We start from the raw sequence: 19,802 nt of genomic DNA on the forward strand, positions 1-19,802 counted from the left end.
AAGGTCTCACCTGTCTCTTCACAAGGTATGCTGTAGGCATTTACTAAGTCAGCTTGCACAGTCATTTACACTAGGACAAAGGAAATACAAGATGGGCATGAACTAGCTCCAAAACGTAAAGCACTATTCCATATGCAGGATAATAAAGAACCAAGCCTGAAACACTTCTAAAACTGCAGCTTAGTGTGTATTCTTAACAGGGGCTGAAACACTCCCCCTTCTACATTAGCTTTCAGAACTCAGTGTACTCCGATTCTTTGATTTTTCTTAGTATCAGCAGAATGGCACATAGCTACAAAAAGGCAAAAGCATGATGATGCTCTGTCACCAGTGGAGTGAACTTGATTTCAGATCAGAATCTATCCTGAAGTTTATCAGCAATTTCTTTTGGAAAAGCAGCATAAGAGTCTTTCCTAGAGGAAATGAAGTGGAAGGAAAAGATATATTTGTGTGTCTTTATATATAAACCCATGCACACACAAATAAATAAACCAGATTGAGGATGCCCCAAAAAATCAGAAGTGGAATGAATATATTTATGCATTAAACCATTAGATTCTCCATACTATTTATGGATTAAACCAAAAAAATTCAGGGATAATTCTCCCAATACTTCCCACCACTACGTTGCTCAGCTCACAATGGCCACAGTAACAGAAGCCATGTAAAACAGATGCAGACTAGCTTTGCGACCAACCCAGAGGACTAGAACTCCAAAATACCCATTGCTGCATAGTGTCCCCTACAAACAGTGGGTTTCCTGTGCACAGGGTTCAGTCCTATCCAACAGAGATAGATAATTATGAAAGTTCAAGAAAAAAAGTTTACAGTTTCAGAGGTAAATTTTCCAACAGAATAGCATTGTGGAATGTTCCCTAGGAAGAAACAGAGCATTATATGAGGATGACAGAATTTTAATATTTGCTAGAACTACTTCTATTAGAAATTAAAGCAGAGTAAACAAGAAGGAAGACTTGTTGTTTACTATCCTGGACTCAGAAGCTTTTTGAAAGAATACATTTCAATGGTGCTAAAACCAAAAAACTTCAGAGGTCAATTTAAAACTTCTATAGTCTTGTGCTTTCCCAAGGGCATGCTTTCAAGTGAATCCCTGTAAAGCAAGGCCCTTGTTTTCAAGTTTTTTTTCTTTTCAGAAAGCACAGTAGCAGCTTGTTGTAAATGGTAAAGTGTATGAACTCTGTGCAGCTGATAAAAATTCCAGCTCAAGCCATATTTGAAGATAAAAAACAATCAACCAGCAAGATTTTTTTAGTCAGTCTCTTCTGTTTCCAAAGTTTTTCCAAATTATTGTGAACCTTTATAATGGCTCCATTTCATAATCCACTCTGATAGTGATTCTTTCAGGCAGGCACAGAAAAAAAAAAATCTAACTTCCACATACCAAATGATAAGATGGCCCTTTTTGTCCCAAGTGTAACAGAAGAAAATGTTATTTTCTCAATTCTTCGCAAACTGCATAGCCCCCATCTCAGGCATATCCTTCCACTTTCCTGTACATCTGCTTCTTAACACATAAAGCATGGGATAATAAAGTTTGTTTCATTCAAAGGTATTGCAAAGGTTTAGTTTTGATGCTCAAAGTATTTTGTGTCCTTTTACAGGAATGGACTTTAAAGTCTGCAAAATATTATACAGTTACCACTCCAGCTCTCTCTCAGCTGAGTTTACATCACGTTTCCTTGTAGAATTTCATTTTCCCCCTCCCCACCATGTGCATACAACATTTAAAAAGTCTTGGAAGCAAATTCTCTAATGGCCTAAGCACAAACCATTCTCTTGGTCTAATAGAGTTGTGGCTACTGACAGGTCCCTTTGGCTTTCTGTGGTACCATCTACAGATTCTCCAAGAAATTACAAAGAGGCATTCCTACTCTATGTATTCAAATTGGGCACAAGAACACTAGCAGCAATACATTAACAAAATTCTTTTTTTCCTCACAATTTATATAAAATTATCCAGCACATTAAATAGGATACTGAAGAGCAATCTGTTGTTTTCCAGTATTTCTGTTAAGCATTTGTAACTAATATGCCTGTATGTAATATGTAACTGCCCTCCCACACTCTCGCTCTCACACCCAAAAGGAAGCCAAACTATAATAAGGCTCAACTGCCACACTTGAAACCACCTTTACTGGAGAAGATACAAGGAATAATGTGCTCTATTATTCATATTCATTATATCATAAAATTCCTAGAGGCCCCAGAACTAACAGTCCCTTGCAGCAGTGCCAACTGTCCCTGCTTCAGAGACAAAGCACTGAGGAGGCAGGGAGAAGAGGCAGATAGTCACAATATATGATTAAAGTCATTGAGCAGTAGATGAAAAAGGAAACAGAAACCCACATCACTGAGCTTGGAAAAATCTCATAATGTACGTAACCTGCACACACATAACTCCTTTCCAGAAATCTTGAATTTCATTCAAAATCATCAGGGCAGGTGTCTGCATTCCACCTACTTTTATATAAGTAGGAATAAATCTTGATAAGCTAGTCTCTGGCAATGTTTAAAAGGATCTTTACAAAGGCTCTGAAGTGCAAGACAACACTCAGGAGATAATCAGCATCACTACTAAATCCTGGCTGCAAATGGCACTTCGAGGCATTTAGGATTACAGAGGCAAAGCCCCTTGTGATGACTGACTAGGGCAGAGAATAATGCAAAGCTGATAACATGAGAACTAGATTTTTCCTTCTAAAGCACTTATTTACCTGAAAACAACTTGATTGTTTATTTAGCATTTACACCTAAAAATAAAATAAAATAGATAAGCTTTAGGACACCCTCTGATATTCTTGTAATTTGTCAGGAACCCTTAGCTGTGATGTTCTCCTAAGTCACCTGAATAGTAGCTGGTTGTATTATTTGAGAAAATATACAGGAATAAAACAGAGATGACTGTGCTTATGATTTGTGTCTAAATACAGCAACACTGCCTAGCTCCAGCAGCCTAAAACCTGCCAGGAAGAAAAGCAACAGTAAACCCTATCTATCAGCTATCTGTCTCTTACAAGAAAGAAAATATCACTCTCTATGCTTTAAAATAGAAATCTTTTTCAAAACTAGGCCTAAACTCTGCTTTTAGTAATAGCCTTGACTTTCTTGCAAAGTAATAGATAGTGCAGTAAAAGATGTAAAGAAATTGCAGAATTCACATCACAGGTGTGCTTTATAATTATCCAGTGACACCAAGCTGCACTCACTGTAGATCAATGCAGCCACAACGTAGTTAAGAAAGCAGAAGCGATTTCATCAAGCATAGTTCCAACCTTTAATTCTTTTTCTGTCTTTTCCACTAGCCAAAAGCCTGGGCATAAATTTAGCCACCTATTTAATAAACGCATATATATGCCACTTTCACAAATTCAAAAAAAGTCAAACGATTTGAAGCATGACAGACACATGTATTTGATTCGAAGAGCTGTCGCAACAACTTGCACTCCCATCCATACAACTATTACCTTGCACTGGTTACAGCTTAGTCACTTTATGTTCACAGCTACCAGTCAGACCTGAGACTTTCTTGGTTTATAAAACAAAGTCCTCAGATACCTTAATGGCACGTGCAACAGTGACTCTTGTGCTCCCATACAAGGAAGAGCTACAGATGCTTATGCTGAGATTTGCTAGTGACATTAAGCACAGTGAGCATCAACCAATCCCTTGGAAGATGAGGGCTTGTTACCTTCCCTTCCCCTTCAACCTTCGGAGCAGTTCTGAATTCAGCCAGAGAGATTAGGTGAGAGTGAAAGGTGAAATGCAATTTCATTTCTCCTCAGAGCAGTCTATAGATTTAAAAGATGGTTTCACTAGCTGGGAGGGGCTTTTTCTCACCCTGTAGAGATATAATCCTTCCTTAGTCTTCATAAAATACAGCTAGACACATTCAAAGTTCAAAAGCTGCTGGACAACCAGCCTTCTGCTTTCATTGTCAGGAGGAGCAGGTCCAACAGACTCTTCAGCATGCAGTCAGGCCAGAGTTGTAAGGAAAAGGCTTCCCATTCCACCAGCCCAAAGGGAAGTTGAGCCCACTTGGAGTGCAAGACACCATATTCACTCCCATCACCACAGCTGTTCTCACTCTCTGGCTGATCAGATCTTACAGGGTTGATGTTGATCTCATTCTTACCTATATTACAGCAATATGGCCATGTCAACTGCAAAGCAATCATCCTGGAGTGAGACAGAAGACAGTCTGGCCCCAGATATATTTTATCTGACAACACCTACCTCTCAAGTTAACAATGCTCCGGATTATAAAGGAACACCAACCACTTTAACTCAAATCCACTGAATTAAAGAGAGCTGTCCCAACAGAGAATTTGATGCTCTGTTTCTGACACCAGCTCAGAAACACTTTAGAGAAAACAATGGTTTTACATGATAGCTGTGTGGAATCACATTTCAGAGTTACATCAGCCTCCAGCTATTTATTCCTTACTTCCCAGAAGCACAGCACAGCATCAAAGAAAAAGGCTTTGTCTATTTATTTTTTGCACAGTAATACAATTCTTCATATTTAAAAGCCCAAATCTTTTTCTAAGCAAAAGAAAAGGTTAGAACAGGATTTTACAAAGAGGAAAAAAAAAATTTATGATGATGTTCCTAAACCTTATCTTAATTTTATGTCCCATTTACGTAAAACAATGTAAGAAATAAATGTCTCTGTCAAGGAGACAATACATCGATTTGTGTCTTCTTTGAGTGGTATCCCTTGGGAATCTAAAGGGAAACTTAAAAATTTGCTTTTTAATTCTTTTGTCATCCCCTCCTTCCCATCTCAGTTAGAATGAGTTACTGTTGGTTTTGTACATTTCTATTTTCTCTCTTCTTGCAACAGATGCTGACCAGTAGCAAGATACAGGAGGAATATCAGCCACAGGACTGAATCTTTATGCAGTGTTAAAGACTAACATGTTGCTCATATAAATGATTCAACCCAAGAGAGTTTTTAGAAGCCATGAATCTTCACACACTTGAGTAAGAAATTAAAAAAAAAAAATATTAAAAGAATTCTGAAATGTAGAACACTTATGTTGAACTCTGGCAACATTGTTTAAACTGTTGGAAAAGCAGTCTTCACTAATCTGTTTATCACAGGCCTCCATCCAAAACACAAGCACCAGTCATGTGGTGTTTATCCTTCACCAGGTTCAGGCTCTAATCTAGGCTTTCTCTTCAGCTGCCACTCACGAGCCACTTTCAGAACAGAGGGACAAAGAGTGTAAGAGCTGACTAAGTACATCAGTATCCTTCTCCCAGTCAGCCCAGTTACACCTGTGGTGGAAAGCTTCAGTGGTACTTTCAGGAATTCCAGTCCTTAGCCATAGACTGGGGACATTTAAAGGAAGCCTTCTCCATAGAATGTAAGATACCAATTGCCTTATGCTATATGGAAATTTATCCCTTACCTTTTTTTTATCCTAATATCAGAAAGAAGGCATTTTTTTATTGCCCACATAAACACATAATCCTTTTATGAATTTTCCTAAGCTCTTGGCCTCAATACTATTTCCATGGCAGTAAGTCCCACAGAACTGTACACTGCATGAAAAGCATATTTCCTCTTCTCACTTCCAAATTGGCTGTCTTTTAACTTAACTGTCTCTGTTCTTGAGCTATGAAATAAAGCAGAAGATGACCATTTCTCTCTCTGATTCTGTGCCTACTTATATACAGTGTGGGAAATAAAGGGACAATTTTGTGTCAATGTATGACTTTGTGTTCTCCCTCTCTCCATCCCACCTCTACATCATTTTTCTCACTGTTAAAACATCTCCCCTCCTCTCAGTTTATACTTTTGTTCAATGATGCAAGCAATCAGCACAGCTATTATTTCAGAAAAGAAACTAGTCTCACATGTGGACAAAATCCTTAAGCTACAGGGGAGGAAACCAAGACACTAAATCCTCACTAATTGTGATCTTCTGGCTTTCACTAATTTACAGGATTAACTCACTCCTCTAATAGTCCACAGATTTCTTCCTCACATCACAGTTGAGTCATGGGGTTTTCATACTCATAGGATAAGCCTACTTAGCTCTTTTCAGTCCATGGGATAGCCTTTACCTCTTTCTTCCCTTGGTCACCCCAGTATCATGAAGGGGAAAAGTAATCATTCTAAGGTCATTAAGCCATGCATTAAAATGCCGTAAGAGATCAAATCAGACCAGAGTAATTCAAAAAAGAAATCCCTCCTACAGTTCACATAGACTTCAGTTTCCCCTCTTGATGATATTAGAGAATCGGTATACAACTAGACTGCTAGTTGAGAGGGTGGACAGGAGAATTGAAATACAAATAGCCAACTCCTGTTAATATACAAACTGAATGATCAAACAATCATGGCAAAATGTCAGCTGATGACATACACCAGCTTCAGTAGGGTCATATCTAATTATTAGTGATGTGGTTTAAAAAGGCTTTTAGTCAGAGGAAAGCTACTTCAGAGGTAACAACAAAGGGGGAGAGGGCAACAGAGATAATTAAGCAGAGATATAATTTCAGTGCCAATGAATTTGACAATCTGTTTCTTGGCCCAGTCAAACAATCTTTGGAAATAAAATTTCTGCACTTTCAGTCTACAGTCTCGCTATAGAGTTAGTTTGTTAGAGTCCAGGTCATAGAATTTAAAAAAAAAAAAAATCAGTGCAAGAATTTGCACACGTTTGTTCAGCATCAACATTCATGAGATTGCATAGGAACAAGGAACATAGGAAATAGGAAAAAAGTTTTCTACTATGTTCAGGGAGCCATCACACTCAAATGTGGCTCTCATTCAACTGCTATTGAAACATAAGCCATCCAAAAAATTCTGGACCAAAACTTAACTGCACAAATGCAAAATACCTCCTGTTTTAGGTATCTCATACTGAGTTGTGTGTGGTCGCATAAGAAAATGGTACTAGAAGAGAGAGTATACAAATCTCCTTTTATTTTGTTGGTAAGATGCTCGGGCAAAATAGGTCTGCTTCTAGGAAGCATGGAATAATTATAGAATGGAATAATTATAGAATAATTATTAATTATAGAATTTCTTCTTCTTGTAGTCTACAGATGGAGCAAGTAATTTCATTTCTATACCTTGCATTATATGCTTTAAAAGGTACTTAAATTACCCTGGCACTGTTGCAGCAATCATTAACATTTTAGCTTTAACTGGCTGAACACTTTAACAAGCGATAGAAACAGCAACAAGTGGAAACGAAATAAGTTAGACGGCAGAGACTTGGGAAAAAAAAGCTTGGAATCAAAATCCTGGATGGCAATACCCCCCACACACAGGCATTGGCTCTGTATGTGAACTCTCCATCTTATGCCCAACTCTAATCATTACCAGTTTCTTTTTAAAGGCCTGTGCCTGAAAGAACTGATGTGTTATGAGACAGCCATGACCTAAGTAAACTCCAAACAAATCATACATCACTGCAAAACTCCAGAACAAGCTGGTATTTTCTCAGAGAACAGTGTTCTTCTAAACACACATTATAAATAAAGAGGAAGCAGAAAGCACATACTGTAGGCTTTCATCAATTGTACACAAACAAAGCCTTTGATAACTCTTTGAATAGGCTTGACATCATTACGCCTGTGGCCAAGAGGCTCTCAGTAGTTTAAGATCTCATTTTCCGAACTTTTGGTCAAAAGGGTCTTTTTAAGTGCAGGGGAGAAAGGAACAATTTTTCCTTGAATATCATTATGTTCACAATACCCATACTCAAATCCTTACATGCACTACCTTTTTCCCTACCAAATTCAAACTTCACGACCTCAAGGTCTGGAGCAGGAGGTGCTCACCCACATCAACAGCCACATTTTGTTATGCATCTGTCCCTTTCATGACCCACATTGTTTCTGGAACAGCTCGCCTTTTCCAGTTCCCTGGCTCTTTCTTACCTTCCTGTCACTCAGATCTACCAAACACGCTGTGCTAAATTTTTTTTTTGTTTGCCTTTTTAAATAATCTACTTAAAGACATGAAAAGATTCTTATGCAGATCCAGGAAGGTAAGTAGAGGATCGAGGAAATGCCCACCATTTTATGTTCTGCAGCTGTATTGGGTTTGTATGGCAAGGTTTTGGTAGTGGGGGCTACAGGGGTGTGTTCTGTGAGAAGCTGCTGGAAGCTTCCCCCCATGTCTGACAGAACCAATGCCAGATGGCTCCAAGACGCACCCACCACTGGCCAAGGCTGAGCCCATCAGGTGGTCGTACCAGCTCTGGGATAACAGATTTAAGAAGGGGAAAAAAAAAATCCTCTGTGCAATTGCAGCCAGAGAGAGGAGTGAGGTGTGAGAGAACCAACCCTGAGGACACCAAGGTCAGTGAAGAAGGATGGGGAGGAGATGCTCCAGGCGCCAGAGCAGAGATTCCCCTGCAGCCGGTGGTGAAGACCCTGGTGAGGCAGGCTGTCCACCTGCAGCCCACGGAGGTCCACGGTGGAGCAGATCTCCACCTGCAGTCCGCGGAGGACCCCACACTGGAGCAGGTGGGTGCCCAAAGGAGGCTGTGACCCCGTGGGAAGCCTGCACTAGAGCAGGTTTGCTGGCAGGACCTGTGGCCCCATGGAGAGAGGAGCCCACGCTGGAGCAGGTTTTCTGGCAGGGCTTGTGACCCCACAGGAGACCCATGCTGGAGCAGTCTGTGCCTGAAGGACTGCAGCCCGTGGAAGGGATCCACGCTGGAGCAGGTCATGAAGAACTGCAGCCCGTGGGAAGGACCCAAGTTGGAGAAGTTCATGGAGGACTGTTCCCATGGGAGGGACCCCAGGCTGGAGCAGGGGAAGAGTGTGAGGAGTCCTGGCCCTGAGGAGGAAGGAGCGGCAGAGACAACGTGTGATGAACTGACCCCAACCCCCATTCCCTGTCCCCCTGTGTCGCTGGCAGGGGAAGAGGTAGAGAAAATAGGGAGTGAAGTTGGGCCCAGGAAAAGAAAGAGGGGGGGAAGGTGTTTTAAGATTTGGTTTTACTTCTCTTTACCCTAGTCTGGTTGATTGGCAATAAATTAAGTTAATTTTCCCTAAATCAAGTCTGTTTTGCCCGTGACAGTAATTGGTTGAGTGATCTCTCTCTGTCCTTATCTCGACCCACAAGCCTTTAGTTATATTTTCTCATCCCTGTCCGGTTGAGTGGGGGAGTGATAGAGAGGCTTCATGGTACTTAGTTGCTGGCTGGGGTTAAACCATGACAGCAACTCACACCACAATGCAGTTAATGCCATGCTTTCCGTTTAGAGGCACAACATTTGAGAACCATGCAGTTAATTTAGGTTAAAAGAGGGCACCCTTAAGAGGAACAACTACTTCTAAACAACGGAGCGCTTTTACACCAGAAAAAGTGTTTTAGTGTAACCAGCTTAATCTAGTCACTATTTTCAACTCCTTTCCCTTTGAAAGCAAACCCTAAATCAGTCTGAACTACTAAGGACTCAAATCTATCTTATTCTTTAGTGTGGTGGTTTTGTTTTAGTTGCTTTAGCAGCTTTGGATAATAAAGTAATAAGAATGTTATGCATTCTATTTAGTATCACATTCTCTATAAAAATTACAAGAAGAAATAATTTCATCAAGGTATTTGGACTTTCGACTCCTACATTAGTACCTGAGGCTCAAAGGTTTCTTTTTCTTTAGAAGCGTTGTGTAATAACTGGTAAGCAACAGAAAGGTACTTAACACTGTGGTATCCTGTAATTCACGTTAGCAGCTGAACAAATAATTACAGCCCTTCTCAGGTAAAAACTCACCAATTTAAATGAGTTTCTCTGAGCAGGGAAGGATTGAAATCCCTTTGAGTGATAGGGAGATCAACAGAAGCCTTTACAAGTGTTAAAACACAGTCTGATCCCCAGGGTATACAAATGCTACCTGCTGATGACTGAAGGAGCACAATTTTCAGACTCTGGATCAAATTCTATTGAATTCTGGCTGGTATTTTCCTATATGTATTCAACAGAAAGGGGTTGCTTTTCCCCTGACCAGGTAACCATTTCAGCATATCAGAGTTTGTAGGAGGGTTTTGATGGGCCATGCTTTATGTTTAAGATCAATCAATTGCCTTTCCCTGCCTCCGATTCCCTGTTTTGTAAGAGGGCCACTTACCAGCAAAATTTGATTCAGCCCCTTACAGAAAACAATGTCAGCTGTTCATTTGTGACCCAGGCCTAGTGGACATCACAGGTTTTTGGAACCAGATCTTTGTTTCTGTCAAGAGGTGGCTAAATATGGAATCACATAGAACAGGATCAGTGGGGACTGATGGGGTCATCTACGCCATCTCCTAATCTCCAGGTGGGACCAGTTTTGCCTAAACAATTCTTAGCAGTTATTTCTCTGACTTATTCTTAGGACACTCTACTGATGAGTTCCCATAATACCTCCATGAAATTACTGGAAAGTTTCTTTTACATCTGACATGCATCTCCAGTTAAAGACAGTATTACTTCTCCTATTTTTCAGACTTTAAACATATAATACATTACTAAATCTGGTAAAGTATAAATTCACATTTGTTTTACTTACTCCTGATGGTGATTACTCTTTCTGCAAAAGTAGTTGAATAGTGGCATGTCATTTAAGACTCGCCCTACACTATGGCAGCAGCTGAGCCCTACAATATCACAACACTCACTTCATATTTTTTGTTTGGTTTTTTCTACCAGAACTGAAACAAAAGTTGTAATTCGTTCACCATAACAAGGTTCTAATTTTAGGCAGTCTGGAAGGGAGGATCCTAGGAAGGAAGTAACATCCTAGAACTTACAACAATAGGAATACTTTTTGGTGCCTAAAATTGCCATGAGTCAATTCTGACCCACAGAACTTCATTTCCAAACTAGTGTTTTCTCTTTTTGGTGATATTTCAAGGAAGAAAACACGGTCAGTTTTCAAGGTACTCAACCATTTCTGTCAAGTTATCCAGACTGCCTAACAAAAGCTAATTTACAATGGGAGGTGTCTATAACAGGCGCCATTAAGTCTAGAGCCAAGAGACTGACTTCTCCCTGGACATCAATTTAACAAGATTATGATGTAAAAGGGTACTGTACCTCTCTGTTTGAAGTGCAAGGCTTTTTATCCCAAGAAATTATTTTTTATTCCTCTTAGCTAATGCACAGTGAGGTTTTTCTAATCACTTGTTAAGGGAAGGCAAGAAAATTTAATTAATATATAGACAACTGTAGCTAGCACCTCTTTTTTTAATTCGCCTTCAGATCAAGAAGGGTTCTAATTAAGATAACATTCATCTTCCTAGTGCTCTTCCCCAGTAGTTCTGTAAGTGCATAACAAAAAATATATTTATATGGGAGAGAGATCTAAAATGTTCTGAAAATGTGTAGCAAATAAGATTGGTTTCTGTACACAAAAGCAGAAAAAGCAAAGCCTGCATCTTCCTACTACTTCAAATTACGAATAAAATACTTTTCAAAGTTTTTTTTCTTACTTGACTAATTCCCAGTCCGATATGGATACTACATAACCAAACACTAAAATCCTTTCAACACATTTAAAGACAAAAGCTATCAGTATTATTCCTTGACTGGACAATTAAATGTGACACTTGAGTAAAGTCAGAATTTTAACATCTGAAGGTGGAATCTTAAAGAGAATATAAAACTTAGTATCAACACAGTCCATCATTGCTAGGTTTGTTTGGGTTTTTTTCAGTTTGTCTGGGTTTTGTTTGGGTTTTTTTTGTTTGTGGAGTGTCTTTTCTATTGCAAGGTTATTGAAGTGAGTGGTAAATGGTAGGGAACAGTCCTTAATCTAACTGGAGCCAAAATGGGAAGTTCCGAACAATTGATACTCCTTACTGAATATTTGTAAGACAAAATGAACCATCTAGGAACTATGAACATTATTAAAAAGTAAGCAAAAAAACATTTTCATAGAAGATGAACCTAAAAGATTGTGAATGCAATAAAACTGAACTGATTTTCTTAACACAACTAATAATTATTCAGTTTTCTTAATGTGCGTTGTTGAGGGGTTTTTTTTAGATGAAACATAGATGAGAAATATTTTTTTTTTCCTTAGATCAAACTATGATCACATACTGACCTGCCCAAATGTGATTCAGGTTCACTAGAGCATAAATCCACAAAACTATAAAGTCACATATTTTCCAGATAAAGTAACTGTAGTTCAGTTCTGGTTTTACCAAGTCTTCTTTGGTGCATGAAAATATCTTAATGCTTATGAATAACATCATTTTTTTCTGGCTGTAATACCAGTTACTCATACTGATAAATGTTAAATATTAATTTAGGGACCTATCTTGCAATCTGTTCATAACTTAGTAGAAAGACCAACTTCCAAAGATATTTATGTGCCTAAGGAAGCCAACAGGATGGCTGGGAGAACTCAGAAAGAATATGCTTATGTCATAATCTGCAAGTGCTTGGGCACTCTGAAAATCCCACCACCTGGAGCTAAGTGCATCAGAAAGCCTAACTCCTGTCACAAAAACCCCTCCTGTGCCAGCTGGTGTGGAGGGGTTCTACACATACTTATGGGTGTGGTATACCAGAAAACATCAGGCCAAAGAGGAGGAAAAGGACATGCTGAGAAGTACATGAAATTCTCCCTAGAACTGCTAAGCTCTGGAGACTAGTGGACCTGTTGAATTCATGAGAACTGATACAAATCAAACCACCAAGAATCAGTTGAATCTGCAAAAGGCCACCAGCACACACTAGCATCAATAAGAATGTATGTAGTTTAGAACACATCAACAAAGGTAGTGCCTGCTATAGGTACACAAAGACTACAGGATCATATGGACACATGATGAACCAAAAGACCTTCTGGGTACTTTCTGAATACCAACCCAGAAGTCACTGGTACACTACTGCCACTTTCCACTTGTGAGTAAGCAAGTGTGGTTGGCTCCCAGCTGTTGCTCCAACCAAGTATGATGAGCGAGAGGAGTGAGTGAGAACTGTGTGAGGGAATGATTGCACATACTGTATGAATAGTTACCTGCTATTAAACACAACAGCTTGGTTCTATTACTAACAACAGCTGAATTAATAAAAGGTGTTCTAATTAATACTGGTTGTAATCTGTGTCTCCCCGAACTCAGTGCCCTGTCAGGGAAACAGGAATTCATAGCACTCCTTGTTCTGGTGCTCACTTTATGAATGGCTCTACTTCTACGCAACAGGCACAAGCAGTGTTAACATGTCTGTGCAAGCTTTGATGGGAAGAAAACAAACATGTTTTGTTATTTTAAAATACTTACTTGGTAGGGATATAGAGTGACGCCATTCGTTCTTGACAAAGACCAGGTGCCATCAAGGTACTGATGAGCCTGGATGGCCACAGAGTTGAGAACGTTACCATTGCTGGGGCTGGTGGCCATCTGAAAGCTGACCTTGGCTTGGTGTCCAGGAGAGCCATTTTTCTTCTCCACTCCATTGACAATTCCTAGACTGTTGGGTTTTCCACTGTGTTTGTTGGCAACAAAGCCTGTATAATTAGATGTAGCATAAGGAGCAGGCATGTATGCCCAGTCCCTGGGCTGCAGGCTGCCCATGTGCCTGGGACTCACTAACGTGGGGATATTGGAGAGAGGTGGGGGAGAGCCTGGCGAGGCATCATAATGTTCCGAGTTGGCAGCTTGCTCTAAGGTCAGCACCATCTGAATTGCCTCTTGCTTCAACTGGTTCAGGTGTGTGGCACAAACATCACATCTGTTGTCCTTCTCATTCCACGCTTTACGAATAGTATTGGGAACTTGGAGCTTGTCATGAATCACCGAAGAGAAACCTGGGTCCTAAAAATCAAACAGAGAAGCAGGGGGAGAGAGAAATGTTTAACCATGGCTACCACAGTGAAACGTTATTACTGCTGATTGTGCATTTCAAAAGCCAATTTATGAGATAAGCTTAGAATGCAAACAAAGGCCATTAGATACAGTCAACATATGCCAGCAGCAGAGCTGAACAAAAATGAAAAACTAGATTTGTGTTGGGAAGAGAAAATTCTTTTACTTTTACTGATAAGTGGCAAATATTATAATTCAACTGCAAGCTTCAATGCATGGCAGAGAGAATCAATTAACCTGCTTCACACCACTGCACCTAATTTCTGGCTTGAATGAAATCTACTCTTAGTTACACAGGTGAGATCAAGAGCAACTCCACTAAAACCAGTGGGCTTGTAGCAAGGTTTACAAATTCACCTACTCATCAATACCAGCTTTTGGTACTCAGAAAATCCAGGAAATACTCTGCAACAAAAATGTAAAATTTCAAAGCCTGCTGTAAAGAAAAAAAATGAAAAGACAGACGTATCATTACTCTCCCAAAATCCTTCTCAGAATTCAAAACAGATCAATATTTGATAAAGTTTGAGAGCCTTTCAGCATTTCATTTACCAAGAATACACTTTTCAGCCAGAAAAAAAAACTTTTTCTGTTAATGAAATGTTCTACCATTAGTTTGGGTATTATGTAAAATAAAACAATAAATTTATTTAGAAAATAGAACATATATAGGGTCAATAATTTGTAAAGAACAAGTTTCTTCTTGGAAAGCATAGTTTTGGTGCAAAACCATGCAATCAGGTTTAAAACCTCTTGCCTCATATCCTTACCTCATGGGTAGATCTTTGAATGTCAGTGGTGCTATCCACAGAGCAATACGCCACCCTGACATGACTACAGTCATTGAATGCTGGCCTAAATTGCAAAGTGCTTCACTAAGTTGTGAAGGCAAACAGCAATCTTAGCAGGGGCTTACCACCAAACTTGCCTAGTTCTTAACAGTATCATGCAGTTTCAGAAATGCACAGCAATGAGGTGTGTGTTATGCAAATAGTGACAGTTATGTAATGGAAACATTTATTGGAAATTTCGCACCACGTTTTTGGTTTTACAGACCAGGCAGGGCAGACTTCACCTTCCCCTCCTTAAGTTTTGAGGACTTATTGGTGGATTTTATGACTACTCAAAAAGGTTTACAATTGGTAGTATCAGAATCTTATTTTTTTCTTCTTCATCTTTGTGGCTTTGGCAGCTTTAGCAGCAAACTGAGAACAGACTGGAAGAGTGCATGGGGAAAATCACACAAACACCACCCTTATCAAGTAATTTGATGAACCCCATGACAAGCAAGATAGACAAATAGATAGTTTGGCTGTGCTGGGAAAGAATGGGTAGGGGTATAATATAGGGAGGGAGAGAATTCATTGGTAGAGGGTCATATTCATTATGATCCGTCTTTATTATATACTCAAGCATTTTATTTTCACTGTTTAACTACCGTGAACAGCTCCTCAGCATGCAGTGATTAATTGATTCATAAATCATAGTGCCTCTTTATGCACAGCAGCAAAAGAGCAGTTCTAGCCCCAGAAGCCCAAGAGAGTCATATAAGCTGATGGGAAACAACAGGAGGCTGAGATCTGATCAAGCCTCAAGCTGGTCATTTCTATTCTATGCACAAAGGGGGTCAGAGTATCAAAGTGTGTCAGGAAGACAGTAACTGGATTCTGCACCAACCCTCCCCCCCTTAACCTTTGGGAAAGGGACTGGTGGAAATCAGGGGGAAAAAACAGGATGCAAAAGATGTCAAATCTTATTTTCCATCCCAGACCATAACTAGGTCAACAGATCACATCAGATATAGGGACCCCATCCATGATGCCAGGTATGCAGGGAAAGGACTCTCTACTTTTCCCCTAATAAGCTAGACAAAGCTACCTATATAGCTGAAGTGAGGTGTGAGTCTTCTTTCCAGGCTGCTCCACATCAGTCCAGGGAAAATCCTTGCCAGCTCTTCCTTCAGCTAGCTAGTGCCACAGAGCTAGTTGTTGTTCTTTAAAAGTTAACTTCCCTTAGGCAACTGGGCTTGAACCCAGGTAATTATATACAACATTCAGATCCAGCAGCAGTTCAACATGGAAATTCCTGGACACTGTGATAAATATTCCAAGGAAATAAAGCCTTCTCTAAAGTAAGCAAATGTCAGCATGACATAAATATGCAAGTAGCACACCAACTTTAAAGAGTGCTGGACAGCAGTGAATTCAGCTTCATCTCAGTGTTAAAACAAACATCAGATCATTCTCTGATACAACAATAAACAGAGAGAGAGAGAGAGGGAGGTGGGGAAGAAGAAAGACTATTCCTCCTCAGGAGCAGAAAGGAGGAAAACAGGCACAACCTGAACTGATTACTCCCAAGACTGGCTCTACTGATCTGTCAGACTCTACTAGATGGATAGCTCAACACTGGATCCAAGTCTGGAATATGAAACAGAAAAGCCTACAGGACAGCAAATAAATTTGGAGAAACCCAGGTTCCAGAAACATATTAGTCACATTTTGTTCTCAAAACAAGACTGATAGAGCCTAAAATAGAGTTTACTTTCTTATTCTGCACCGGGCAGCTCCACCACAATTTCACATAAGTATCAGCTGACAAGCTTGCAACACATTTAGCGGGAAGGAGGCCAAAGCTGGACAGTCACTACATCCTTGCTCGAATAGCAGGGAAATGCAGCTACCAGCACTTTATGTTTCAGTGTTTCATCTGCAAGCAATCATCTGCACACATTCCCCTAGGAATGCTTATTAGTTCAATAAATAGTATCTTGTCCCATATGAAATAGTGACGGGCAAGCCTCACTGATTGAGCGCTTTGAGCTAGCTGCACTAAACAGCAGGAGTTGGAAAGGTTATACTCACTACTGAAACTTGTGACGCCTAAGAAACTCCACGCTCCCTGGCATGAGAGCAGATTTGCTTGTGAAATCTGAGGTTGACATTGGAAATACCATTTATATTTTGACACTCATTTCCAGTCCTGACAGAACAAAGTACAATGACACTGAAAACTGAAACAGAACTTTAAAAATCACAAAAGAGTTTGGTATGAGTTCAGGGCAAAGGTTCATGATGGTTTCTCTTATTGCTGTAATAGTTCACCCATCTTTAGTATAAACAGCATTACTATAAACTGCTATTCCTATAATAAACAAATGAAAGCCTGTAAGAGGTCTGAAAGCTTCAGGAGATCAGTCACAACACAGACCATAGCATAAATGCACAAGGCAAGCAGTGAACTAAACAGAGTGCACCCTAAGCCTTGCTGCAAGGAACCTTTTCACATTACCGTTTTAGTTTTCAAGCTCAAGTAAACACCAATTCCAACTACGTTTAGTTGTTCATCTTCTCCACTGTAACCAGCTAACAATTAAACCCTCATCTTTGGTCCTGAACTAAAATATGACATTGGAAAGACAGAAAAGGGAAGGAAGTTTTGCTTTTTAGAGACCCATCATAGACAGATAGGAGGAGGAATTCTTGCTTTACCCAGTGAAAATGTATCCAGCGAACAGGCAGTAGTTAAACAGTGAAGTACACAGCTGTACCAGAGTAAATGCAGTCCTGACCTCATGGAGGAGGAGGAGGAATGGCACTACTATATGATCAGGTAAAGGCAATGCAGAAGCATCCTCCTCTCCTTCTGTATAGTTTTCATGCTGTTTTAACTCCACCACTAAAAAAGCATACTACAAAGAGAATAATCCTTTCCTTCCTGCTACCCAGCTTTGTGTCCATCTTTCTCAACAGAGGAAGCAAACAACCACTTTCAGCATGAAACGCAGTCTGTTTCCAACATATATTTACACAAAGCTTACTAGGAGACATGATGAAAACAGGCAGAGCTCAACTGGTGGACAGAGAGGCGGGCAAGAAATAGGATGAACAATCTGCACCCTTACATGTTACATGGAACCTAGTTGATCATAGATTCATGTACAAATATGTCATACACATACTACTTTTTTGCAAACATAACAGGCAGCCACTAGGACATACTCTCTAAGATTTTGTGCACAACTGGATTTGATTTGGTCAACTATAGCCTGTGCAAGCTAGACATTGTAACCCTATGTCATTACTCCACCTCAGAGAAAACTCAATTATACAATGAATCTCAAGACCTTCTTACCAAATAGTGTTCTTCAACACCAATATTATTCATTGCTCTTCAGGGAAAAACAAAGCAGTCAATAGTAACTAAAACGCAGAGGTCAGCTTTTGCTTGAAGATGCTTCCATAAGACTCATGGAGTTCTTTTGTTTCTGAAGGGGTCCAGGCAGCAATGACTGCTGGTATGTAATCCATCATACAAGGTGAGGGGAGAAGTAGGGGAAAGCAATGATCAAAGTTCTGCCCAGGAAGAAGTGTGTTTTCCAGACTCTCACTCTCCACAGGCGGGGAGTAAAAGAACTAATTAAGAAACATTAGTAGGAGGAAAGCCTTAACCCTGATAAAAAACACATGTTTTTCCATGACTGTGCAAACATCTCTGCTCTAAACACAATCCTGTTCGTCCATGGCTGGTCTCTAAAGGGGGGGGGGGGGGGCTGGAATCCCTTCTGTTCTCCTTTCTTTCTTGAGGGTGTACTTCCCAGCCCAATAAAGAGATTATACTTGTAAATTTACTTTCCAGAGGCATTTGGGCAATTTTCCAAGTGACTTTGCACCTAACTTAAACATGTCCTATCACTCTAGGCTACATTTCAGAGATTTTCTGTTTTCAGCATTCCAGAGCCCCAACAGTTGAGAAACAGCTCCTCACTGTTACAATGGCACCACTTCTGTTAAAGCAGAAGTATGTTCAAATAAACTGAAGTCAATGGGAGTCTTTCCTCACATAAGCATGACAGGATACATATTATTACTATAAATTAGTAGCACTGTACCGTCAAACTGAGCTTGGAACTCTTAGATAAAAATCAGTTGGCTTTGCTAAGTAAAGACTGAATCATCTGAATTATCTAAGGTGGCAGGATCTCTGCTAGCACAAGCAGTGGTTTGGTAAGTAAAAGCCAAAGTTGCACATGAGCAAGACCAAGGGAGCAGTGAGGTGGCCTCCCCCTTTTTCTATTGCTCTGTACAAAGCAACTGACGTTCTCTGGGCAAGGCCACACAGCCTTATACTCTCTGTCACAGAAGACTCCCCTCACACCCAATATATCTTCTTCACATGAGCCATCCATTACCAGTCCCAGCTGAGCAAATGAAACATCTCCTTTGCTAGAAAAGGAGACCATATTTCCCTTTTGTCCTTCTGAAACTCTCTCTCCCCAGCAGGAATGTCCCCCCACAAGCAGTGTTACTACATGTTGGGGAGAAGAGAGAGAGGATGCAATCCTGAACTGGAGAGCTGTAAGTAGGGAACTTGGACAAAAGGAGAGACAGAGGTCACGAGGAAAGCATAGTGGAATAAGAAAGAGGCTTTTTACATTAGCCTGTTCCCAGTAAGCCTTTGTAAAGAGACTGTCTTACCAACTGCAGTAAAAAAACCTCTGCAGCGTTGTCATATCCCATCTCTTTAATTATCACCATTTTTGTCCCTCAAAACTGAAGGACTGCTTTCTGCTGCCGACTTCAGCCTTCCCTTTCAAAAAGGCCATGAGAGTGCTCCCTGTCCTACAGTCAGTATTTCCAGAACACATCGGGGGGACTAATTCTTTTCAGGGATGGGGGGAAAGGAAAAATCAAATCTTAATTCTGCCTGGTGTAGGCCTCACAACATTACTATTTTCAAGGTGGTTTTCTTGAGCTGGAATATGCTACTCACATTTGGACTGTTATAATTTAACATTTGTCAGTATAAACCAGCCATTCTGCAGCCAGAAAAATGTGCTCCTTTAGTTTAGGCTGTTTTCTTATCTGAAAGAGACAGAAAGTCTGAGCAAGGCTCACCTTACAAACTTGCAGCAGCAGGAAGCAGAAGAGAGAAGACCCTGGAAAAATAGGAGGAT

General features: G+C 40.1%; 1 protein-coding gene across 1 annotated transcript in view; it reads right to left on the minus strand.

Annotated features, from left to right (window-relative positions):
- KIF26B (kinesin family member 26B) overlaps positions 1-19,802 on the minus strand; it is a 312,864-nt gene that overhangs the window by 203,338 nt on the left and 89,724 nt on the right. The window contains exon 3 of the mRNA XM_049830857.1: positions 13,262-13,795. Within this exon, the coding sequence (XP_049686814.1) occupies positions 13,262-13,795 (534 nt within the window). The remainder of the gene's footprint in view (positions 1-13,261; positions 13,796-19,802) is intronic.

Source organism: Accipiter gentilis, chromosome 28 (assembly GCF_929443795.1).
Source record: "Accipiter gentilis chromosome 28, bAccGen1.1, whole genome shotgun sequence".
Classification (NCBI taxonomy): domain Eukaryota; kingdom Metazoa; phylum Chordata; class Aves; order Accipitriformes; family Accipitridae; genus Astur; species Astur gentilis.